This window comes from Alternaria triticimaculans, assembly GCF_023758025.1.
Source record: "Alternaria triticimaculans strain BMP 0046 chromosome Unknown scaffold_9, whole genome shotgun sequence".
Lineage (NCBI taxonomy): Eukaryota > Fungi > Ascomycota > Dothideomycetes > Pleosporales > Pleosporaceae > Alternaria > Alternaria triticimaculans.
Window position 1 is genome coordinate 270,896 of NW_026055966.1, and position 24,908 is coordinate 295,803.

Sequence of the window (24,908 nt, forward strand, 5' to 3'; positions counted from 1 at the left end):
GACGGCAGGCGCGCGGGACAGGGATCACGTTTAGAGCTTAGCGCAGCCGGGGCGCTGAACCATTCCGCCTACCGTACTTTTTTTCTTGCGCGACGTCTGCTACCTTTCACGCCAGCACCACCATTCCACCGCCGCAATCCACGAAACACGACACGTACCGCGCAATGGCTACCGGGAAGGCTTCAAAGAAGTCTAGCGGTGACAAGAAGCAGAAGGCTGCGTCGACGGAAATTCCGCAGCTTGAGCTAGTAAAGAAGTTCCTCAAGAAGAAGGGCGAGAAGGACGCTGTCACCAAAATTGAAGAGGAATTTCACGGATGGTGTGCGTCGCCCATGAGCGACAACGATTCTGAGGCTAGCGACGATGAGGAAAGCGCATCCAGCAACGACTCAAGCAGCGAGTCTGAGGCCGAGGCAAAGCCAAAGAAGGCCAAGAAGACTGCTGGAAAGAAGGCAGCTGCGAAGGACGATGCTTCCAGCTCATCGAGTTCCTCCGACTCTAGCTCCGACTCTTCCAGCTCCAGCTCAGATTCCGAATCCGAATCTGAGAAGGAAAGCGCGCCGGCGAAACCCAAAGCGAAGAAGGCCAAATCCGTGTCTTCATCCTCTGCTTCCTCCTCCAGCGACTCGAGCGACTCCGATAGCAGCTCTGAAGAAGAGCCCGCCAACGTCCCGCTTCCTGACTCCGACTCGTCCGATGCCTCCAGCGACTCTTCGTCCAGCGACTCAGACAGCGATTCCTCGAGCTACAGCAGCTCCGACTCAGAAGCCGAGAAGAAGAAGGACAAGAAGGTGAAGAAGAGCAAGAAGGCTGCTTCGGTCTCATCATCGTCTGCTTCGAGCGACTCGGACTCTTCAGATTCTAGCGACTCCAGCGACTCTAGCTCCTCTGACAGCGACTCTGACGAAGAGCCAGCCAAGACGAAGAAGGCCAAGAAGAGCGGAAAGAAGGCTGCCACACCCTCGTCCTCAAGCGATTCTAGCTCCTCCGACAGCTCTTCGGACAGCTCCTCAGACAGCTCCTCCGACTCCGACAGCGACGACGAGAAGAAACCCGCTGCGCTCGAGCGCAAGGCCTCTGGCAGCGACTCGTCTCAGACTCTGCCAGCAACATCCCCCGAGCCAAAGAACAACAAGCGCAAGGCCGGCTCTCCTTCACAAGACGCTCCCAAGTCAAAGCGAAGCCACGTCGAGAACCGATTCCAGCGCATCAAGCCCGACGTCGTAGTCGACCCTAACCTCGCAAGCAACGCCTACGTTTCCTACGACTACGCCGACCGCGCGCACGCCAAGTTGATCGTCACCAAGGGCAAGGGCTTCACCAAGGAGAAAAATAAGGGAAAGAGGGGCTCCTACAGGGGTGGCATGATTGACACCTCTGGCGGCAAGGGCTTCAAGTTTGAGGACTGAGCGTCACAACCGGATATAGATGGGAGACGATTCGCAAAGCATTTTCACGAGTAGAACGAGGATATGCGCCTTGGCGTGTAAGAGTACGGCGAACACGGAGTTATGTATACCAAAAGCAGCATAGCCTTAATTGGCGACACTAGTACGAGACTTTGGTCGACTGAGGGTCGGATTACTGTGTTGAAAGTTTGAGTTTATAGATTTGTACAGTTCTAATCGTACATTGCATATGCACATTTTTAGTTCATCCATATGTGCTAGTCCGTCTCAGTGTTCTTCATTTCATCCGAGAAGACTCCGGTTTCGTGTCGCGATGCCGGTGATCCTCTATTGCATGATCCATATCTTGTAGACTCTAGCAGCGCGTCATCCCTCCAGCCATCATGCCCTCCAATGTCTGAAATCGCACCTCGCACACTTCCACCTCACTCCTACCAATCGCCGTCCCCCATCCTCAAGCCTTCTCCCCACCCTCCTCCTCAAACTCCACCGGTAAATTCATACCCACCCTCCTCGCGCTCAATCTAACCCTCTCCTCTTCCGTCATACCCATGCCCGGATTATACCGCTCCAGCAGCGTTGAATGCATCCGTTGCGCCTGCACATATTGTATGAATTGCTCCGCCTGTTGTAATTGACTTGTCGCGTTGGCATTGGGGTTCGATTGCGAGAGTGTCGAGCGGATGCGCTGTTGCAGTTTTGAAGGTGCGGAGAGCTTTTGGTGTTGAGTGCGGGTTAATTGGGGGGTGGAGGGGAGTTCGCGGAGGAGGCGTCGGTAGATGGAGAGGATTTGGGGGGTCGCGGGTTGTGCCATTGTGGGTGGTGGAGGTGTTTAGATTGATTCAGGAGATTGAATGATCGGAAGGAGCCCTAGGGACCGTAGTACTCGAAATGTGGTAGTCTGTTGGTGATGTTGGACAAGTTCACCACACGGAAGTGCTGCGGCGAAAAGATGCGGAAGAGCTTGGACCAGTCGTGAACTTCACATCCACCATCACTGTTTCTCCGTCTTTTTGCACGAACGCAATGAACAACTTACCGCCAAGTTCACGATACGTATGCCGCAGTTGCATACAACGGCTGTCGCGCCCACAGTCTAAAACCGTCACGCGATCGCAAGTGCGCCTACAGTCCACCGATGCATCTCAAGATGATGCGCCCAACGCGAGGTTACGGATACGGAAGCACTGGAATGGCGATGCGGTAGCGAAGTTCAGGCCGACTGCGCCAACACGCAGTATACTTCATATGAGCAAGACGGAAAATAAGCTGCGCGTAGAATTGACGGACGAGCAAAAACCCTCCGCGCAGGACCTTGAACGAGTAGCGGATGAACCACGCCCTCTTACGATGCGAGAGAGACGGCAACAAAACAGAGATGCGCCCATGACCACCGCACAAATGCGAGCAATGCGTGAGAGCCGAAGACACAAGAGAGAGTTGGAGATGGAACAATTAAAAGAAGAAGGGAAAGACATGGAACTAGCGCAAATGAACGCACCACATAAACCTCTTATCAAAAAGCCAAAGAGCGTTGTCATTCGCAAATGGGAGACAAATTTCCCCGCTGGTCGCAAGAAATCGTTCGGAGACGAGCTAGTACCCTCTCCGCCATCAGCGCCCTTAGGCAGACGGCCAAAGTCGGAGACAACACCAGATTCAGCGCCTGAGACGCCCATCACTTCGCTGTCGCTCAATCTCAACAAATTGCAAGACTTCAATTGGTACTGGGATACCTTTCCGCCAACTGTCGCACAGAAAACGACTGCAAACCACTTCTTCACCACCCACGGCCGCAACGCGAAGTTACTACGGAGCATAGCTCAATTCCGTCTCTTCCCCGAGTCTGACGTGCCGGAAGTAGCTTTCGTCGGTCGTTCCAACGTTGGCAAGAGCTCGCTGCTGAACGCTGTCGTAAACGCTGATATCAAGGCACTACTAGCGCGTACCTCTTCCACGCCCGGCTTCACGAAAACAATGAACCTCTACGGTCTCGGCGCTGGCAACGGCGTGACCATCAAGAAACAAGGCCAAGATCGCGAAAAGATCGTCGGTCTCGGTGGTCTAACCATCGTTGACATGCCCGGCTACGGCGAAGGTTCACTCGCATCCTGGGGTACGGAAATCATGAAGTACATTACCAACCGCAAGCAACTCCGCCGCGTATTCCTCTTGATTGACGCCGAACATGGTATCAAAGATAAAGACCGTTCCCTGCTCGCTTCACTGCGCCTAGCGGGTGTAAGTCACCAAGTCATCCTTTCCAAGCTAGATAAACTATACATCCCCGCTGCCAAAGAGATCAAACGCCACGATGGAAAAGTGCTGCATCGCTTGTCGCCAAAAGGTAGCCCCGAAGAACTCAGAAAAGCGATGGAGAAGTTTAAGTACGATATCCAGCCGCCGGTCGGAGGCGGTGCGCTAGGAGAGATTCTAGGTGTGAGTGCGGAGACGCTGGTCGAAGGGAAGAGGTTGGGTGTTGATCACGTGCGGTTCGCTGTGTTGAAGGCTGCGGGGTTGGATCAGAAGTTTAGAAGGGAGAGGAAGATGCAAGAGGAGAGAGCTGACAAAAGGGCACTCGAGTCGGGCGACTTCGAATAAGCCAGACTTAGAATTAACACTCCGTTCTCCAACACAAACAAATTTTACAACCTCGCCTTGACCCCCTTCCCTGGAATCTCCGGCAACCCTCCCTCCAAATCCCTCGGAATCAAATGTTCCACATCCCCTAGATTGAGATACCGCGGATGGCACTGCTCCAACGACGTTATACCCAACAACCTCATCGTCGTTTCCAACTCATCTTTCATAATATCGATGAAGTGCTCCACACCTTCTTGTCCATACGTCAGTGAATACAAGAAAGGCCGACCCATTCCAACAGCTTTAGCCCCTAGACACAGCGCTTTTACTATGTCGGTTCCGCGCCGGATACCGCAGTCGAGGTAGACTTCTAGGCTGGAAAAGACTTCGGGGGCGTGGCGCCGGATTTCGAGGAGGGTTAGGAGGGAGGGTGGGGAACTGTTGTTCTCTATTAGTAAGCCGCTCTATCATTTTGTGGATTTGAAAAGGGGAGGTTGAGGGGACATACGTATCCAAATTCCTCCCACCATGGTTCGTTATCACTATACCATCCAACCCGTATTTCACAGCTAGCATCGCGTCATCAACTGTCTGCACTCCTTTCGCTACGATGGGTAGTTTTGTTGCCTTCCGCAGCCAGGCGATGTCATCCCAGTTGAATGTGTCGTCTATGTATGTGCCCATAGTGCGACCGAGACCACCGCCTTTCTTGTCGTTTGTGGCTGCGGCGCCGCTGATGGCGGCTTTGGCAAAGGTTGCGGATTCGACTTTTACGCGCTCGTCGCCTTCTGTAGTACGGGGTTAGCAACAGTCTCCGGGCGCTGGAGATGCAGAGAGGGGGGCTTGGTAGGGTGGGATGGGGCATACCTCGTTTTCCCTGTACGGGCCCATCAATGGTGAACCACACGCCCTTGATCCCATTCTTCTCCGCGTCTTTGAGAAGAGCTTCAGATGCTTTCCGGTCTTTGTTGACGTAGAGTTGGAAGAAGAAGGGTATGGAGTCTTTCTTCACACTGCCGGTAATTTCTTGCATGGTAAACGACGCATTCGTAGAGATCTGGCAGCTCGCGTTAGCACATCATCTTTCCCACATTCCCGTCTTTCGGCTCATAAACCAAGGAATGAATCAACATACACACTGTGCAACCCCCCTCCCCTCACACCCCCTCGCCAACGCCCTCTCCCCCTCCGGATGCGCCAACCTCGCCATCGCAGCCGGACTAACAAAGAACGGCAACTCCACACTCTGCCCTAACATCTTCGTCCTCGTATCAACATGCCGGATATTCCTCAACAATCGTGGTCGAAACCAAATCCGATCAAACATGCTCTTGTTCGCATCCCGCGTCACGAGATTTGTCGCGCCGCTGGAGTAGAACGCCCATGCCTTTTTGCCAAGGACTTTCTCGGCGACGGCTTCGAAGTCGTAGCTGTTTATCAAGCTGGTTAGGGGTGGCTTTGAGGCGATTGATAGGGCGGGCTGGGCGGATTCTGTTGGGGGTGGTTTTAGGAGGTCGTAGGAGGATGTTGAGGAGGAGACTTTGCCGATGCGTTTGCCTGGAGCGAGAGTCTTGGATATCAAAGTGGGTGAGTGGACTGAGTTGTAGGCTAGGGAGGCGTCGAGGCCGGCGTGTTTGGTTATTACTGGGTTGTTGTCAGCGGTGGTTTTCCCAGAAAGATGCAATCTGGACCTGGCTGTCTTGTGGTGAGAACCCCAAGAAGGGATTGGCAACAAAGTTTAGTTTTTCTGCATTCCTCCAAACACGACACGACCCTGAACTTCAGTAAAAGACACTGAATGCACTCACTCTCATCGCCACCAGGATGGCTCGGTATGAACTCTGTTATGTCCCAAATCACATCATCTACCACTATCCAACAGTCGTGTTCACTGGCATGCTTCTTGATCTCTTCTACTGAGACGGCTCTGTCTGCCATGTTGTCAACAACTTGGCGCTACAGTAGATCGTAGGGATTGAATCATGCTAAAAACGCAAGTAGTTCCAAACGTTTGTAATGTTCGCGAGGCTGTCAATTGGCGCGGCAGCCACCTCGCTAGTCGATCTGCCGACGTGACTGCGGAGAAGTGGGCCCGGCGAAACTCCGATGGCTCGCTGGCAGCGACGAGCATCTAACAACCGCAACCGCGGCCGACACCACTAACACTGGCAAGCACCTAATGATTACGGATACAGTGAGCCGTGTGGAGAAGGTGTCGCGAGCAATATGCCTGCATTGCAAGGACGAATAGTCGGCCGAGGCACCGCTCCGATGGTTGCGGAGCGCGATTCGTATATGAGTAAAGTTTGTATGGCAGAGCCGCATGCCATCTCACACTACCCCAGTTCATCAAGAACACAATGCGTATTCTTATCACAGGCGCCGCCGGCTTCATCGGTCAACTCGTGGCGAAGAAGTTGCTCGACGACGAGAAGGCAGCGCATTCCCTCATCCTCACCGACATCATCGAACCACCCATCCCATCAAATGCGCAATCCTCAGCACGAGCACAAGCCATCAAGGCAGACTTATGTACAGAAGCAGATGCTGTCGTTACTAAAGACATAGAAGCCGTCTATGTCTTCCACGGCATCATGTCCTCAGGCGCAGAAGCCGATTTCGAGCTGGGTATGAAAGCAAACTTCGACGCGACTCGCGCACTCCTCGAATCTATCCGGAAAACAAGCCCAGGAGCGAGAGTTATATACGCATCAAGTCAGGCAGTATACAACAACTCTGTCACATTACCTGTCACGGAATCTCAGATGCCAACACCAGAGACAAGCTACGGCGCGGAGAAGATGATGTGCGAGTACCTCATCACCGAATACACACGACGCGGCTTCATCGATGGCATCTCGCTTCGCTTCCCCACTGTCTCGGTACGGCCTGGGAAGCCCACCGCGGCGGCGAGTTCGTTCATCAGCGGTATGATCCGCGAGCCGATGAATGGTATCAAATGTGTCATTCCATTAGAGGACAAGCAATGGCGGCATTGGCTATGCTCTCCCCGGATATTAGTCCAAAACCTCGTCTACGCAGCTACGGATTTCGAAATCAACCGCCTCGCCAAGTTTGATCGCTGCCTCAACTTCCCTGGTATCGGCGTCTCGGTGCAGGATATGATGGACTCTCTTGCGAGAGTAGGAGGTAGCGATAAGCTTGACCTGCTTGAGATGAAGGACGAACCTACGTGCAAGAAGATTCTATACTCATGGCCTGCTGAGTTCGATAACACTAAGGCTCTGGACCTTGGGTTCGTGAGAGATACCGGATTCGATCAAATTGTTCGGGATTATGTGGAGGCTTTTGCACCGAAACAAAGTGTGAAGGGAACCGGGCAGGCGAGCCAGAAGATTGAGAGTGTGCAAGTCAATACTGTAGAAGTCGCCGCATGATATACAAAACCACGATCCATTTGAAAGATTAACACAGCCGCTGTGTCACCATTTCTACCAGCGCTCTCTTGTGATGTCCAAACCATCGCGTGGAAACTATTACGTCTGCAAGAATACATGCCAGTCGTCTTTCTTTCGCGTTTCAATGATCGAGCTACTTTTGTCCTACACAAACTATCTTGTTCTGTGTTGACACCCATATCGTATGCAGTACAGCCTTGCGCACTGTCGGTGACTGAATGCACATGCTGCCCGTCGACACGTTCCATCACGACCTTGTTCGGCTGTACATAAAGCACCGTGATCGGCGCATCCCCGGTCTTCCCCCCTCATCATCCTGATCATTGCCAACTCGCTCAGATACCGATGGTTCAGCATGCAAGCATCATTTCAGTAAGTCTCGGCCAAGATGCCGTGATCACCAGGCCATGACACCTGCTATGCATGTGCGACTTGCATGGACGACCTTACCCGGCCGGGAGACATAGCTAGATGCGGGAACCCCCGCATCTCATCCCACACTAAGCTAGCCAACACCAGCAGGTAAGACGACGACGTGACGATATGGATCCGGGGTAGGAGTATAAAATGCAGTTTACCCCAGGTTCGTGGGGTAGCGTCAATCTGACTTCACTCTCAACCGTCACGACCACAGAGCCTCGTCCAATCCATCACGATGGACGTCGAAAAGCACTCTCTGGAGAAGGATGTAGCGTGCGAATACATCGAAGCTACAAATGAATCTCGCAACTCCGTCCCCGAGATCCTGCGAAACCACACACCCGAGCAGCTCATCGCTCTTGAGAAGAAACTCGTACGAAAGATTGACTTTCGAGCTCTACCCATCTTGATCGTCCTCTTCTTGCTCAATGTGCTCGACCGAAACGCCATCGCCAACGCACGCCTCGGAGGTCTAGAAGCTACGCTCGGTATCGATGATGTCGAGTATCAGACTGCCGTCATGGTGTTGTGGGCTGGTTACATCTCCATGATGATTCCGTCGAACATGCTGCTCTCCATCTTCAAGCCCAGGCTATACCTACCGACAGTTGTCATTATCTGGGGTATTGTTTCCGGCGCTACAGGATTCGTTCAGAATCACGCCGGTCTAGTCGCCTTGAGATTCCTGGTCGGTGTAACGGAAGCACCGTACTTTCCTGGGTGTATCTTCTTCCTTTCGTGCTGGTACACGCGGAAAGAGCTACCGAGTCGTATCGCCACTTTCTACTCCGGGTACACGCTGTCCTCGGCCTTTGGCGGATTGATTGCCGCTGGCATTGTCGACGGCATGGAAGGTCTTGGTGGCTACCCGAGTTGGCGCTGGATCTTCATACTTGAGGGGGCTCTAACAATCGTTATGGCTTTTGCTGGATACGCACTTCTTCCCAACTACCCATCGAATACCTCGTTCCTATCGGCTGAAGAGACTGCTATGGCGCAGTGGCGACTTGACCGCGAAAATGATGGTGTGGCAGATGAAGTGAATGAATCTGTCTTCGTTGGACTGAAGCAGGCTTTCTCTGATCCGAAAGTGGTACGTATCTCTCTCATCTTGTCATTGCGTGTCGAGAATCAAAATCTGTAAGCCAGTACGCGTTGCTAACGTCGAGTGCCATTTCTAGCCATTACTCGTCTTCATCCAGACATGCGCCGTCGTATCCATGAGCTTCACCTACTTCTTCCCATCCATTGTCCAGACACTTGGCTTTCCCCGCGTCGAGACTCTCTTGCTTACAGCACCACCCTATTTCCTGGCCTTCATCTTCTCGGTCGCGAATTCGTGGCACTCTGGGCGCTCCGGCGAGCACTGCTTCCACATCGTTGCTGCGTGCGTCATCTCCGCGGTTGGCCAGATCATCTCCATGTCAACATACCAGACTGGTCCTCGCTACTTTGCCATGTTCTTACAAGCTATGGGATCTTTCTCCGCTTTTCAGCTCATCTTGCCTTGGGTTTCTGCAACGGTCGCACGGCCAAAAGCGAAGAGGGCTGTTACGTTGGCACTGGCGACGGCTGTGTCGAATGCGACGAACATCGCCACTGCTTACCTATATCCCGCATGGAGCGCACCGTAAGTCTAAAGTCTATGATCGATGAAAAGCTGCTGACTGAACCTGTAGTCTTTATCGCATGGGATGTATTGTATTGACGGTAGCGCTCCTTTGCTGCGCAACTGCGTCACTCATACTGCGCTTCTGGCTGCAGAAGTTGAACCGCAAGTCTGACCAGGCGGTCGGCTTGGAGGGTGTCGCTAATGGGCCCGGTCTTCTTTTCCGCTATACTTTGTGAAGAGACTGTAGGCACAGCCACTCGTCGCATGCCGTAGCTGCCTTTGACATGAACATAAAATTCGCATTTATCTTGACATTACGCTATCGCATGAGTGCTCGTAAGCCTTTCCTATTCCTGAGTTCCCATGCGCTGTGATTAACTATGGTGTTTCTATTGAGCACATCAGTATGTCTGCCTTCCACGATGAGCTCTCTTTCTAACCTTTTCTTCCCAAAGCTGGTTGATTCATGTATGTTGCTCAATATCTGTTCACCTGCACTTCATTCCCCTCTTCTTGAATCTGTACCGTCTAGTTCCACCGGTGGTCCAGGTATGATATGCACACTCGTCGATCCAGCCTCAACTGGAGCCGACGGTGCTTCCGTCTCAGCCCTCCAATGGCCACTCAAAAAGCGTTTTGATCCGTTCGCATCACCATCCATCTCCGATACCCCAATCTCGCCCGAGGACTCCTGCTCTGGTTGCTGTGCATCTTGCTTCTGTTGTCGTTGTTGTTTCCGCCTCCGCAATAGGAATAAGAAGAACACGACGCCTAGTATAACGACGATACCCACCCCAACACCAATACCAGCTTTGGCACCTGGACTTAAGCCGGAGTTCGTATTTTGTGATGTGATGGGCGGAGACGAAGTCGATGGTCCGGAGTCTGCATCTTGCGAGGTAACGGATGGTAGTGAAGAGGACGCTGCGGAGCCGTCGAATGAAACACCAATCACCGCTGCAATAGAAGATGCATAGTCCTTCGGGAACAGGGCGAGGTCGCTAGACTGCCAGAAGACGACGGTTGGTTTCGCTCGAGCCGTACCTGTTGTCAACACCGTCTTACTGTTCATAGTAGTAGTAAAGCATGGGCTAGAGCTGCAGATCTGCACAGTGGTGTCGATCAGCGAGACGACGGATGTTCCTCCAACCGCAACGTCGTTGGTTGTAGTGGTGGTGAATCGGCTAAGTACAGTTGTCGTCCCCGAAAAGGTTTTCTCGCAGAACCAGCCTTCGCGTTCCACAAAACGATAAGACATATCGCTAATTTGCATTTATGTAAGCGCGTGTCTGCACGGTGGGAGTTTTGGAACCTTTGAGGGTATAATTAGCGTACCTGGGACAACAGTATGCTAACCAATAGACATAGTCCAAGCGAATCTCATCTATCTCAGCGGGTTGTTGACTATCCCCACAAACTCCTGGGCTGTACAGCGGCGTCGTCTGCTCCTGCCGATACGGATTGCATTCATAGTAATAGGATTCGGCAACAGCATCGGTATAGTATTGAAAGACGGCCCTTCCGCTGTAGATTGCAGATGAACTGGTATCGTCGTAGATCCAGCGCGTTGAACATTCTCCTGGGGGCGTAAAGACGGTCAATAGCGGGGGCAAATTCGTTGGAGCAGTTTGGTATCTCCAATCAGACTTTGGTATGGTTGAAACAGTCGCCATATGGTCGGTATCTCGAAGGCATAATAAGTCGACGCTGATTTCAGGGAAGAACGGATCTTAAAGAACTCCGCCTGCGGCACAGAACTTTGATCCAGATGTGGAGAGGTGACAGGCATCGAATTGCGAGGTTGATTGGTAGAGTTGCTACGCCGCATAATGCGGCGTAGTCCTTCGGCGCCGATATGTGCATATCACGCAGCGGCTACAGCGGCATATGTACTTCACACACCCAATACTATGGCAGAGTACCTGCAGCCTTGTTGTATGCAGGATGGGCACACAATCAACAGTGAGCCAGGGAAATGACGGCCATCGCTGGATTGCGACCTTCGTTAGCGCGACAAATTGATCATAGCGTCCCTCTCTTTTCCATATCCTCAACGGTCTCTCTCCCGCTGCGTGCTATCCAACTCCACCGGCGACCGCGGCACCACACCTCCCGTCCCAGCTTCGACGGGCACCGACCTTCCATCCGCCTCAGCCCTCCATTTAGTATCCACAGGGTGCATGAACCCTTGCGAGTTTCCATCCATCTCCGCCTCGTTCGGCTGCTGAAGACGTTTTCTCTGCTGCTTTTTCCTTCGCCTCAAGAACAAGAGGCTGACGACACCGATAATAACGAATAGGCCTATCCCAACGGCTATGCCCGCTATAGCGCCAGGACTTAAGCCATCATCTTTTGAGTCCGGAGATGGATCTGCAGTCGTATTGTTGCCTCCAAATGTAGTGTCAACCAGGGACGCGAGTGACGAAGCATAATCGGTAGGAAAGTTCGACAAATCCTTCTCTTCCCAATACACCCCGAAGGGAGTAGCAAAAGCCATACCAGAAGATAACACAGTCGGCCTCTGCAGCGTCGTCTGATCTGCGCAAGTCTGGGAACCCCCTGACCTTGTACAAAACCTCGTTGCTGTGTCAATGCCAGAGACGATTTGAGTCCTATCCCACTGGTCTATAATTGTCGTCGTGAAATTTGCGAGCGCAGTCCTAGGAGTCGAAAATTCGCCTTCGCAGTCCTGTCCAAGAACTGTCATGGACATTCCCCTGGTGGATACGTAAGCCCGGGTTTAGAGATTCGGATTCAGCCGTGGGCAAACAACCTGTCGCAACACCATCCTTTCCACCTTCGCGAGCTGCCAAAGCGCTGCTCCTCGATACCAGCTATCGTTTGTTGGCTTGTACATATTCCCGGGCTGTAATAAGGCTGATCTATCGGCTGGAGGAAAGGGCGGCAAGACTTCCAGTAGTTCGCTGATAGAAGGCTTGCGATACTCGTCCGACCACCCGGGTTTCCGTTCGTGGATTGCCAGACAAGATTATTGTCTCCGCTTCGGATGTTGGTGGTATTGAAAGGATTTTGTACCCATTGGGTCGCGCATCCCGGGCTAGGATCATATCTGGTTGTCAGAGGGGGAGGATCGCCGGATGGGCCTGAACTGCTCCAGTCCGCAAGGTCCGTAGCAACGGCTATGTTGGAAACCACCATGCTTGATGTTGATGGGAAGTCGAACGGAGCGTAAGAACAAACGTTTCAGGAGAAAGGGCTTGGGAACACGGGAACTATGAACTCGAAGTCGAGCGCATAGTAGTTGAGACATCGGCGACTTGAAGGTTGCGGGGCGGCCACCAATCTTCCGACATGGCTGACCGGTGGCCCGCCTGCAGCCACCAGATGAACGGCGACCTCTCATAACCAGCCTACTAACACAAGCAAGCCTTGTCAGGCGGAGCGGACCCTATCAGCGGTGTCGCGCTGTCCCGCCCGAAGCCACAGAGTAACACCTAACAGCCCTGCCGCATCACAAGGCTGGCCCCCACACCGTATCGGAAACCGGTAACAAGCTGCGAGATCATCTCGATCATTGGCCGTAGGAGCATGGGTGCGACTGAACGCCGAACTGGACGCCTTATTCTCTTTACCCACATCATAGAGCAGGCCCATCCAGGTAAGGTCGATGGTAGATGGGAGCACGACAGATGTTAGAAGTGACGATGCAGGGGGAAGGAGATGCGCATTCCGGAAATAGAGTGGATATTGACTAGTGCCAAACGGAAGAGAAGTAGCCAATCAACGAAGCACAGCCGCAATTGCCCAAGATTCAGCAGCGTGCAGCAGTGGCTAGGCAATCGCATGAGGCTGAGGGGTCTTACACTTCCAGGCTGCTCTGTCAATAGAATCTAGCCCGAATCTCTCCAGGCTGTGCACCAAGAAGACCTCCAGAAGTCAATAACCATTGCGAAACAAGACCGGGCCCCAGTTTGAATGAAATGCGTATTCTTTCCTTGGTAAGGTGTCGCATCTGCGGTCCATCAATTCTCGTTCGTGCAAATTGTTGTAAGATCTTCCTCGCGTTCGTTTCCAAGATGTCGATCTGCATGGTGTATGCTTCGTCCTTCCATCCCGATACCCAGATATGCGATTATTGATCCCGTTCCCTCTGCGTACCATCCAACTCCACGGGCGGCCCTGGAATAATCCTCACGCTTGTCGATCCAGCTTCCACCGGCTCTGAAGTCCCGTCTGTCTCAGCTCTCCATTTTCCACCCATGAAGCGCTTCAACCCTCTTGAACTTCCTTCCATCTCCGGCACGTCTGGATGTTGTAGAAGTTGTCGTTGCTTTTGTCGTCGCCAAAGGTACAGCAGGACAACGATGCTGAATATGACCAACGCGCCAATTCCGATGGCTATACCGGCTATAGCTCCGGGGTTCAGACTGGAGCCTTTGTTGTTAACGTCAGTAGTGGGGCGTTCTGGCTCTGGAATTGCAGTGTGAGGTTGAGTCGTAGTGTTGGATTGAGTTGCAGCTGTGAAAGGGACTTTAATCCTTGAAGCGAGCGACGACGCGTACTCGTCAGGAAATCTGGTCAGATCGCTGCTTTGCCAATATACCCACAATGGTGATGCAATTGCGGAACCGGATAGGACCTCAGTCGGTGGGTGCCGAAAAGTTGTGAAATCCACGATCCCGCCAACCCCTCCAAGCTCGCTCCCACCCGAGCATATCGACGCTGTCAGATCCAGAGCAAATACTGTAAGGTTCCCAGAGTCACAGAGACGCCGCGAGGAGCTCACGGTAGTGGTGAAAGATGTGTAGGCCTCCAAAGGAGATGTGAAAGACTTTGCGCACCAATCGCTCGACCCGAGTAATGTCATACCCCTGGGTGATATGTAAGCCGATTTTGTGCTTCGTAGTCTTCGAACGGGGATAACAACCTGTCGCAGCAGATTCCTTCCCATACCACCGAACTTGGAAGATGCCATTCGGTTATTTCAACAAAGTCCTGACCAGACGCACATACTCCGGGACTATATCCTGCGTTTAACTGGGTATACGGATTACAACGTGCGAAATAGTCGGTTTGCAGGCCACCGTTAATGACGTCCCACCCACTCCAAATCGTTCCTGGCAAATCACTTATCCACTGAGTTGAACATCCGGGTGGAGCCTTAAATTCTGTTGTTAGTGGAGCAAGTTTGGCCCTGTCTGACCCAAGAGAGTCCACTTCACTCGGATCCGTGACAGTAGTTGTGTAAATTCTGCTCATACTTGATGTTGGAAATGACGAAACGCAGGAAACCAAATAAGTTCAAGACAACGGAAGGTACAGAGAAAAGAGCTAGAAGGCTGAACAATGTAAGGAAATGACCAGAACGTTCCTGGGCGGGCACCGCCAATCCCCAAAGCTGACCGGCTAAAGCCCTTTACATAGATTCCCACCAACTGTGACGCAGTATCGGAACCAAACCATCGGGACTGCTAATGTATCTACGATGGAAGAAGAAGAAATGATCGATGTTAAAGGGGCGAAGTCATGCAGTACCACCCCTCTAACCTCAACGATTCGTGTTGAGCTATAATGCTGACCCCCACATAGCTCCCGAATAGGCAGGGCTAAAGTAAGCCAACACCCGACCACAAGGACTATCTCGTTCTTTCGATTTGTTGCTGCCAAAAAAGATGTTCTTATGAGTGTTGACCGGATTGCGGGTTGCGGTGTTGATCAAGATCAAAAGAAAGAAAAGGAAACCCCACCAAAGTACCAAAGTAGCAGATTAGCAGATTAGCAGCACGCATACTGACAAGATAAGTGCAAAGTGAAGACGGTAAGTTGTATTCGAGTCGGCATCGACTTCCTAATCCACACATCATCATTTCACGCACGTCGCCCTCAGCTCCCATCTAGTTAGGCGCACCAGTACCACGTGGCCTGTGCGCTACGGCGCGATGCCTCTGCGGCTCTTCCCTGTACCTATCGATTGTTAGCATAATCTCGCAATCCTACGTCTCGATGTCGACTTACTTCTTAACAATCCTCTCAATAGAGTCCAGTCCCTTCTCCAGAACATCCATCCTAGGTCCATAGCTCAACCTGACAAAGTGATGGCACGGCGAATCAAACAGATCCCTACGACGGCTAGGGTTCAAGTCGAAGAAAATACCAGGCACCACAATGACCTTCTCCTCGAGACAAGCCTGGAAGAAGTTCAAACCGTCGTTGATACCCTCGGGCAAGTTCGACAGGTCGAGCCACAGGTAGAAAGTCGAGTTGGGCATGTACGGGAACTTGAAGCCGATTTCCTGGAGACGGCCAATGACGAAGTCGCGCTTGGTGCGGAAGTGCATTTGCAGGGCGCGCATCTCGTTGCGGACGCGGGGTGGTGAGAGCATCTCTACGGCGGCTTCTTGGAAGGGCACGTTGCAGCCACCGTCGAGGTAGGAACCGCAGGAGCCGATGGCTTGGATGAATTCTTTGGGGCCGATGACCCACGCTACTCGCCATCCGGGGAGGCGGAATCGCTTGGTCAGTCCGTCGATGATGAGGACGTCGTCCTCGTCTACGTCTTCGACGTTGTCGGCGGCCGAAATGACGGTGCCGTCGCAGTTGGTGGTGTAGTTGTATCCGCAGTAGAATTCGTCCATGATCAGGGTTGCGCGGTCTCGGCAGATGTTCTGGATTTGTGCAAGTTCGGGGTTGGTGACCATCTGTTAAGCTGTTAGCATGCATAGTAAGATTTGTAAACACTGTCTTAGCCGCTGCGTAGGTGGATGAATGAGGTCCGCTTTCGCAAAATGATTATACGCAGCTAAATTATAAGAAAGGATCTTGAACGTACCTGACCAGTTGGGTTCCTCGGGTTCGATGTAAGGATAACAGAAGTACCGCGAGCGATCTCCTCCGCAATCTTGTCAGGAGACATATGGTATTGGTCGGCCTCGCCCAGGGGAACGGGAATAGCAGCGATGTTACGGAAGAGCGACAACATCTCGTTATACGCAGTGTAGTCTAATCTCGTTAGCACCAACCATAACCCGCGATTCCAATCTAAACATACCAGGAATGAAGAAACCCAAGTAGCAGTTACCCAACACAGCAGCAATACGGATCAAACCCGCACGTCCACCAGGCACAATACACACATTCTCCCATGTGTACTGGCTCTTGCGCCACTTGCGGTGGTGCTCATTGTATAGTGTCGCGACCGCCTCTCTCAGCGGCCTAATACCAGCAGTTGGGCCGTACTCTCTGCCATGGGCACTGATATCGACCTCCTTCGGCCTCTCAAAGCAGCCTTTGATGCTATCGTCGACTTCAGGCGCACCCTGACCTAGGTTCGCCCATTCTTCCGGGTGCTCGAGGAAACCGTGCTTGTAGGCTTGTTCGGATGTCCAGACGACACCTGTGGAGGCGCGCGTGGCGTCGAGACCGGCGTGTGGCTTGTGGCCCTCGTGCGACTGGCGGAATTGGCGATGGATGGAGGATCCGAGTTCTATGATGTGTTAGCACTTGTGACCTTCAATACATCCTCCCAGTTTGTAAAGACCTGATTCGTGTCTAGTATGCGACATGGCTGCAAGGAACGACGCAGGGAACGAGGTGCGATAAGAAAAGCGGCTAAAGAGACAACGGCACCTCCAACAAGACTCTCCAAAAAAGCGCGCAAAAGTTGGAGAAAGACCGATAGGAACCTCAAGCGGTAATATCGGAATGCCTAAGCTCCCCAAACCCCCATCTTAAGCAGCGCGGCGCCCCCAATTTTCTCAGATCCACTTCCATTGGGTTGTACACCTCAGGAATGACGTAGTAGCCAACAGCAATCGGGAAGAGACAAAACGGGTAGATAGATACGTACCACTCTCGCTAGGATCCTTGGAACTCGAAAAGCGCCTCTGCGAGAACGCGCCCTTGAGATGACTGACTTTGTCTGCCGAGAAAGACATCGTGTGTGTAAAGTTTGGTGGTTGTGCGAAATCAAGCTTTTGCCTAGCTTTCGATGATGGAGGGGTGGGTGCGCAGATCTTCGTAGTGGGGTGGGTGGAAGGAAAGACGGCAGTCGAAAAGAGGTTCACGATATCGACGGAACAGAGGGAGCATTCAAGAAATGAGGGGCTCAAGGATAGATAACTTGGGTATGTAGGGTAGGTAAGGCGCATCGGCCCTTTATAACTCGCCGTACGAAGTAAACACGCGTGTCGTGGTGGCCCTCTCGCACGCCAGGTAGGGCATCCACCCACAAACGCATGCATGCACGCATCCACAACTGCACATGTGCTCGCTCTATTCGTAGCTAGCCCAATACCGTATGTAACATTCCTTCTTCCGCGTCCTGCTTCAGCCACCGGGGATAACACAGACACGCCTTTGCGACGTTGCTCAGACAATTCCTAATCCCTAATCAATTGCCTCACGGAGATGGAGGCTTACGTCTCGGATCGGCGCGTGCCTTTAGCCTCTAGATCACACAGGTCCTCCATCCTGGGTTCACTTGTCCTTCACCGCTTGACGGTATACGTAGCGTACGGTAGTTAGTGCTGCCGACCGCGTCGAGGCCGATGTAAGAACTTAGTCCATGCCACATGGGACGGATATGCAGGTCGGCATTGGCGTGGAGAAGACGCCTGCCAGCCATGCAGAGCCCTCCCGATGTGTGGCCAAACAACCCCCTGTCGGCTTACGCCTCAGCACCGCCAGATGTCACAGCTGCAGCTGCAAATGTCATCAACCGATATGAGGCTTGTAACACTGGTCGCTGATCCGCAGTTCCGTGGCGCCCAAGGGGAATAATGCCTCAACCCAGCCACAGTTGCAGCCCTACGATCGTGGGCCCACTCATGTTTCCTGTCCGCGGTCCTGGCAGTCGGTTCATTGACGACCCGAATATTTCCGATACATCTTCGTTCTGAGAAACCACGCAAAAAAGACTTGAGACGAGTTTCAGCTTACGAACAACACAAGTGATAACGGAGTAAAAATATCCATTCCTATATACAGACAATGCACAATTACTCTCATCATATTCCTACAGCAGCACCACCTGACCAACTGAAACCCAAACACAAGGAAAACGACATTGCACAAAACAAAACAGCAAACTACTCTACAGGCTCATCCTCAAGCAACTGCTTAAAGCTAAACGGCTCAAACGCAACACCGTCACCGATGAAATGCTTACTCATAGCCTCGACCCAGTGCAGACGCAGCGAATGCAACATGGCACTCGTACCCTCCATGACACACAGCACAGCGACGGTGAGTGCGAACCAAAAGTAAAAGACAAAGACCATGATGAAGGCGCCGCCGACGCCGGTGAAGGCGAAGGCGTTCTTCATGGTCATTTCCCAGAGGACGATGGAGAGACGTTGGTGGGCAAGGGAGAGGGCCCAGAGACGGAGGTACGAGGCTGTGTGGGAGACGCAGTTGAGGCAGAATTCTGAGAAAGTTGTTAGTGAATGTCGTTCAAGGTTCAAATGGAGGGAACTTACCGATGGTGTGAATGACTTGGTGGATCATGACTTCACTGAACTCAAACTCCTCATGCTCTTCGCCGTGGCCAATGTCCTGGGTGATCATGGCAATGCCGTCGTCGTCATCTCCGTAGCTATCACGCCCGTTGGCATGACCGTTCTCATCATCGTCGTCGAGCGCGCTGACTCGCGAGTTTTCGCCGATGCCGCGGTAGCCCATTGCGCGAGCCTTGTTGTGCTCGTATCGAAGGTAGAACGGCTTGAGGAAGAGCAGAACGGGAACGCAAGCAAGCGCCAACAAGAGGAGAACCACTTGAATGCCTGCTTGATGAGGGTAGAGCGGCTGGGTGCCAGCCTCGAGTGTACCGGGACTCAAGAACATGTAGATCAACATGTTGAGCAGACTGGGCGGGCTCTCGCCACGCGCAGGCCAGTCGATGCACCATTTGTACACAATGGTAAAGGCGAGGTAACCGAAGATGGACTGGAAGAAGATCATACCGGGAACGAAGTTACCCCAGATGTCAATCTTGGTCTTGAAGTAGCGAGCGTTGACAAGCGACCACATCAGGGAGAAGGTCATGTGGGTCCAACCGAGCAAGATACTGAGCTTCATCTTGTAACTGTTGGAGAACAGCAGATCATTCTCGGTGTCGTGCCAGCGGTAGTCCAGACCGAAGGGGTAGGTGTAACCTTCCACACGGCTCGAGGTTGGGCCCTTGCCGTCGTTGTCCCACACCCACATAGACTTGAACCAGGGCAGTCCGAGAGAGAAAGCGTCGCAGTAGAGAAGACCGGTGTAGATGGAGAAGAGACCCATCATGAAGACAATGTAACGACCGTAGAACATCATGGAGAACAACTCATCGAGCTTGCTGCGCTCAAGTCGCTTCTCGAAGTAAATCATGGCGCAAGCTGCGAGAAGCATAATGACACCGTGTCCGGCATCACCGAACATGACAGCGAACATGAAGGGGAACGTAACGATGGCTGGCAGCGCAGGGTTGACCTCGCGGTACTTGATCGTTCCGTAGGCATCGATGATGGTCTGGAAACCCACCGTGAACCTGTTCGACTTGAAGTATGTCGGTGGCGTCTTGGTGGTCTTGATCTGGTTGACAATGGTGGGTACTGACAGGCCAGCACGCTCGTTGACATCTGAGAGAGTCGACTTGATCAGACCGAGGGAGTTGGTAGGAGCCCATGCCTCAGCAATGAGCGTCTTGCGCTGGTGGTCGTAGGAGAATTTGTTCAGCGTCTCATAGGTAGCCTTCTCTTTCTTGATGACGACCATCCAAGCTGCGAGGTTGCGTCCTATCGCGGTCAACTCGGCATCGAGGGTGGACTTTGTGTTCTTCAGGACGCTAGCCAGGTCACTCAGGCGGGTGTTGACTTCGCGAATCTGGTCGCGGCGTAGTTCGCTGTTCTCGTCCACGCTGTAGAGGTCGGCACCGAGCGACTCTGAGATCTTGCGGATCTTTGCGATGATCTCCTTGCCGTGCGCGAAGATGATGAAGACGTTCTTGTTGGTTTCCTCGTTGTTCTCCGGGTTGATGATGGCCTCGGGGATCTCCGACTGATTCATGTACAAGTTACCGCGGAGAGTACGCCACAGGATGCGCTCGAACGCGGCAATGCGTTCGCGGGGAATGACACCAGCGACGAAACCGATGTTCATGACGGTGAAGGAGCGCTCGGCACCCGTGTCACCCTGTCCGTTCTGTTCAACATCCTGGAGCAGCGGCGCGTCGTCATCATCAACAGATTCCCTAATCTGCTCAGTCTGGCCACGGGCCCGGTCGAAGAAGCCACCAGCCTCTCTCAACACCCATCGCCACTCTGTGAGCTCCACCTCGCGCTTCTTCAGGGTCTCGTAGCTCTCGTTCAACGAAGAGATTCTCTGCTCCAGGCTCTGGCTCTTGTCCGCGAGCTCGTCGATCTCGGAGGCGGAAGGCGCCGTGAAGGGGTTGTTGAAGTCGTAGATGGAGCGCATCGAGATGTCCGACTTCTCCATCTGGGCGCGAAAGTAGCGGAGCTGGCGTTCCACGTTATCGAGGCGGCGAATCTCCTGGGTGAAAGTACGTTGGAAGGCGGTCGTATCGGCGTTGAGCTAGCACATCTTGTCAGCTTCCCATGCCATCACATCCGTCCCAGAGCTGCCAGAGAAGCTCCAGAACACGTCTGCCTGTGCTCACATCTCTAAAGTCCATGACACCAAGCTCTCCGAGGCCTGAGACGACCTCGCGGCCAATCTCGTTGGCGATGTACAGCTGGGTCAAGGACATGTCCGCGGAGCGGAACATGGTGTCCTTGTTGGGCGCCATGATGGCGGATCGGGAGACAAGACTTCGGGGGAGGTGTGCTTGTCCCGGAATTCGATGGGGGCGGGTTATGCGAGATGGAGGTTGATGGAGCGAGAGCTGCCTCGAACGCCTGCGCGATGATGATGCGGCGAACCCAGTGCCAGCTCTTAGCGTCTTGACGCGCCAAGCCCCGCTACTGCATCCATGCCAACCACACCCATTCACCATCTAAAAGCAATTCACAAGCAATACAAGCAATACAGTGAGGTCTGATGCTGTTCGCCATCGCGAGATCGTGGTGGTGAAACCAATATTTATTTATCTAAGTAGTTGACGAGCAACAAAGCCTTGCTCAGGCATTCGCCTACTTGACGTCCCTATAACCCCGATACATTGCTGCTTGCCATAATGCAAGAAGCCAGGCGAAGACCGGAATATCAAATGACGAGGAATCAAAGTTTAGCTTTATTAGGACAGAGTAGAAATATCCAGACTAAGAAGGATACAGCCACCGAACGCAAGACGCAGAACACCATGCAAACGTAAGCAGATCATCTCTTGTGTAAAAGAGCCACATCGTAAGCAGCTGAGAAAAGACCGATACCCGCCAGTACATTTGATAATATGAATGTTTTTGTGTCGCTTGCTGTCGTGACCGAGGGAAAGAACCAAGTTACGCTGTCGAATGTGCTTCGCCTAGAACACCAAATATCCCAATCGAAAGCCAGATGCGCCATGCTCGACTGCAAGGAAGGAACTGTATAGTTGGACGTAACATGTCGAAATGCAAAACCGATAATCAGAGCGATTGTGAGATGGGACATGGGTGGCAAGGATCTAGTCGTCTATTGTTGCGGATAGAATGTCGCGGGCTGCATTTGCTGTGGGTAGTAATAGGCGCCGTCCGGACCAGGTGTCATCATGCCTCCCATCCCAGGAACGGCATAGCTAGGCTGAGCGTAGTTCTCCACCGGCGGCGCGGGGTAAAGCGAGGCGGAATCCACGTAGTATGTCATGCCGTTTTGCTCGTAAGCCACCATGTTGGGAGGACCAGCCGGGGCTGGTGGAGCCGCAGGAGGAGGAGGAGGAGGAGCAGAAACCGGCATGACGTAGCCGGGCTGTTGAGCGCCAGGAACGAACATTGGCACCATGCCGGCAGGGGCCATGTATTGGGGCTGTGCGCCGTTTTGAGGATAGTAGTATCCCTGTGACACGAAGGCTTGTGGCTGGAAACCAGGCTGCGCGTAAGGCTGGAATGCGGGAGCGTGGATGGCTCGTTCGGGAATGTTGGGTGTGCCGGTTGACACTTGGCTTGGGTACGAAGGGTGACGTCCATGCTGATAGTATGGCTGCTCGACCGCAGGAGCAGCTCCATTGATGTGCGCGGGAACTTGCTGATGGAAGGGCTGCTGCTCTTGTTGTTGCGGGGGGTTGAAGCTCATAGATGCAGGCGATTCGATACCAGCAACAGAGACAGTCTTCTGCGGGCGGGGCTGGTGCATCGGAAGTGAGCCCTGCCAGTTCTCCCGGTATGTAGGCTTCTGTGGAAGAGGGTAAGGTGGCTGCACAGCGCCGTTCGTGGGCGAGATCATGGACGGTCCATTGGGCATCCGAGGGCCACCAGGCGGGAGGCGCACGACAGGACGACTGGGATCAACAAAGCCACCGTTACGTGACATGATGGAACCAGCCGGAGAGACGAGACTGTCCCGACCCATCTCGCGGGCAATAGACGACCGCCTGCTCATGGCTACACTTGGCGAGTATACACTGCCTCCGTACGCGCTTGTCCGTCTGCTTGAGAAGCCTCCGCCAAAGGATCCAAATCGACCGCGACCCCGGCCAAAGCCTTGTTGGTTCGGTCGTAGGGCCCTTGGGATGAAGATGAACGAGCGCTCTGTGGTGGGGAAGATGTAGCGCGGTGGAGCCGGAGGTAGGGATATGCGGACTGGCTTGTCGCGGCGGAGGGGTGGCCGGTGGTTGGGCAGACGAGTGTGCGACTTTATGGGGACGTTCTGGAAGTGTATGGGGCCCTTCATGTTGGGCAGGAAGACGCGTACCATGGCATTGTGCGTATGCGTCGTGGTGGAGAAGTTGCGAGCTGGCGGTGGCTTCTGGCTAGGGCCTGGCGGCACTCTCGATGCGAACATGGGGCCATTAGAAGGATGGTGTCCGGCGTGAGCGTGAGAGCCGGGCGCGTTGACGGTCTCGTGAAGATCGTGCTGCCAGGGGGAATCCGTGGCTTCCTGTGGCTGCGGCCGCATGCTAGAACATGTGTTAGTTGAATGTCTGCTTCATACTCTCCGGGTCTGTACGTACTTGGCAGGGGAAAAGGGCCCGCCGATGGGAGCACCCCGCCCACGCCCACGGCCTGCGGGCCTGAAGCCATTCTGACCAGGAGCATGCCGTGAGTCGTGCATGAAGAAGGCGCCGCGGTTAGGGATGAAGGCGGGATCCGAGTCGCGCTTCTTCTTGTACTCCTCATGCTCCCGCCGCCGCCGCTCCGCCAGCGTCTCTGCCCGCGATTGCGGCGCACCAACGGCGGGTGCGGCTTCCACTGCTGCCACGCCCGTCTCGAAGTCGACCACTTCCGCGTCCTTTCCGTCCTCGCCAATCTTCAAGCCATTCATCATGATCTCCGTCTCCTTCATGGTGGAAAAGGCCACATCGGAGCGGGCGATGGGCGGCGAGGGTTGGCGATTGCTTGCATCCTGCCGGGCCTTTGCATCACGCGCCCCGTTTGCTTTCCGTTTGGGCTTTCCTTGTGTGAGGGAGGGCGCGCTGTCGACTTCGCTCAGGTCGCTGTTGTCGGCGTCGGCGTCTTCGTCGACGTCGCTCAGCAGGGAAGCGTCGCTCTGCGAGTCGTCGGCAAGGGTTGCCACCGACTGGCTCTCATCCTCGTCATCTGTCCGCCTGCGACGCGCGATGTTGGTGGTCCTCTTGCGGGCGGGAGCCATGATTGCGGGGTCTGGGTAGTGGCGGACGATGGAGGCGCGATGTCGTGGGCGTGGGGTGGTCGTGGATCGGCTCGTGTACGGCGGAGCGATGACTCGGCAGCGGAGAAGGTCCGGGAAGAAGAGGCCAGCGACGTGGAGAGCGCCGAGGGTGCGGGTCGAGAGAGTGCAGCGGGTGCAGCGATTGCGGTCGTGATGGGCGAGGGCGAGTGTTGGACGGAGGGCTGGATTCGGATCGGCCAAGGTTGGATGATGTCTGATGCCTGTGAAAAGATATGACGGAGCTTGCCGTTGCGGGAAAGCCTGGTCAGCGCGGAACCGGTTGATGCGCGCTACTCCACAACAACACGTCTCGGAACCAGAACAAGGGCGATGATCAGGCACAAAATGATGCGGAAAAGACAATCATCAAAAGGAGGGCGCCGAGTGCTTCCGTCGTTTACCACGTGATTGCTTTTCTCAAACATGCAGCCTTGAAACTGTTTGGGCCATAGCTGCAGGTTCCAGGCTGCGAGCGAACGCTATCGACTCCACGCCTGCAGCTGAACATTTAGTCTACTCCCCAAGGGCGCGTCATCACTCTAGGTAGCACTGCGAAGTCAAGTAACAGGTCAATAAAATGCAAGTATGTTTGAATAGAATTAGGATGCTATCCATCTGCACAATTACTATCATCCGACACATACCGCTCCTAGCCCATCCATGTCTCCGTAGAGATGCATCCCACCCATATCCATAACTATCCCTATTTACGCCCTTCAAATGCTGCGCTACTAACAAACGCCTGTG

The 24,908-nt window shown here is 53.6% G+C and overlaps 9 protein-coding genes across 9 annotated transcripts; 4 read left to right on the forward strand and 5 right to left on the reverse strand.

The window, feature by feature from the left end:
• Positions 1-164: 164 nt before the first annotated feature.
• On the forward strand, positions 165-1,409 carry J4E78_006531 (uncharacterized protein; the record flags this gene model as incomplete). Its single annotated transcript, XM_049367142.1, has 1 exon — positions 165-1,409. One exon carries the CDS (start codon positions 165-167, stop codon positions 1,407-1,409), a length of 1,245 nt encoding a protein of 414 aa, XP_049220889.1.
• Positions 1,410-1,863: 454 nt separating this feature from the next.
• Positions 1,864-2,223, reverse strand: J4E78_006532 (uncharacterized protein; the record flags this gene model as incomplete). Its single annotated transcript, XM_049367143.1, has 1 exon — positions 1,864-2,223. One exon carries the CDS (start codon positions 2,221-2,223, stop codon positions 1,864-1,866), a length of 360 nt encoding a protein of 119 aa, XP_049220890.1.
• A 212-nt stretch (positions 2,224-2,435) lies between these two features.
• On the forward strand, positions 2,436-4,010 carry J4E78_006533 (uncharacterized protein; the record flags this gene model as incomplete). Its single annotated transcript, XM_049367144.1, has 1 exon — positions 2,436-4,010. The coding sequence occupies one exon, from the start codon at positions 2,436-2,438 to the stop codon at positions 4,008-4,010; it is 1,575 nt and encodes a 524-aa protein (XP_049220891.1).
• A 44-nt stretch (positions 4,011-4,054) lies between these two features.
• Positions 4,055-5,930, reverse strand: J4E78_006534 (uncharacterized protein; the record flags this gene model as incomplete). The annotated part of the gene is made up of 5 exons (XM_049367145.1): positions 4,055-4,430; positions 4,501-4,780; positions 4,860-5,049; positions 5,128-5,636; positions 5,801-5,930. 5 exons carry the CDS (start codon positions 5,928-5,930, stop codon positions 4,055-4,057), a joined length of 1,485 nt encoding a protein of 494 aa, XP_049220892.1.
• A 422-nt stretch (positions 5,931-6,352) lies between these two features.
• On the forward strand, positions 6,353-7,390 carry J4E78_006535 (uncharacterized protein; the record flags this gene model as incomplete). The annotated part of the gene is made up of 1 exon (XM_049367146.1): positions 6,353-7,390. The coding sequence occupies one exon, from the start codon at positions 6,353-6,355 to the stop codon at positions 7,388-7,390; it is 1,038 nt and encodes a 345-aa protein (XP_049220893.1).
• Positions 7,391-8,066: 676 nt separating this feature from the next.
• J4E78_006536 (uncharacterized protein) lies at positions 8,067-9,679 on the forward strand (the record flags this gene model as incomplete). The annotated part of the gene is made up of 3 exons (XM_049367147.1): positions 8,067-8,924; positions 9,013-9,461; positions 9,511-9,679. The coding sequence occupies 3 exons, from the start codon at positions 8,067-8,069 to the stop codon at positions 9,677-9,679; spliced, it is 1,476 nt and encodes a 491-aa protein (XP_049220894.1).
• Positions 9,680-15,298: 5,619 nt separating this feature from the next.
• On the reverse strand, positions 15,299-17,338 carry J4E78_006537 (uncharacterized protein; the record flags this gene model as incomplete). The annotated part of the gene is made up of 5 exons (XM_049367148.1): positions 15,299-15,368; positions 15,420-16,102; positions 16,234-16,403; positions 16,453-16,887; positions 17,251-17,338. 5 exons carry the CDS (start codon positions 17,336-17,338, stop codon positions 15,299-15,301), a joined length of 1,446 nt encoding a protein of 481 aa, XP_049220895.1.
• Positions 17,339-18,490: 1,152 nt separating this feature from the next.
• Positions 18,491-21,186, reverse strand: VPH1 (H(+)-transporting V0 sector ATPase subunit a; the record flags this gene model as incomplete). The annotated part of the gene is made up of 3 exons (XM_049367149.1): positions 18,491-18,828; positions 18,881-20,972; positions 21,058-21,186. 3 exons carry the CDS (start codon positions 21,184-21,186, stop codon positions 18,491-18,493), a joined length of 2,559 nt encoding a protein of 852 aa, XP_049220896.1.
• An 824-nt stretch (positions 21,187-22,010) lies between these two features.
• On the reverse strand, positions 22,011-24,122 carry J4E78_006539 (uncharacterized protein; the record flags this gene model as incomplete). The annotated part of the gene is made up of 2 exons (XM_049367150.1): positions 22,011-23,430; positions 23,485-24,122. 2 exons carry the CDS (start codon positions 24,120-24,122, stop codon positions 22,011-22,013), a joined length of 2,058 nt encoding a protein of 685 aa, XP_049220897.1.
• Positions 24,123-24,908: the final 786 nt, after the last annotated feature.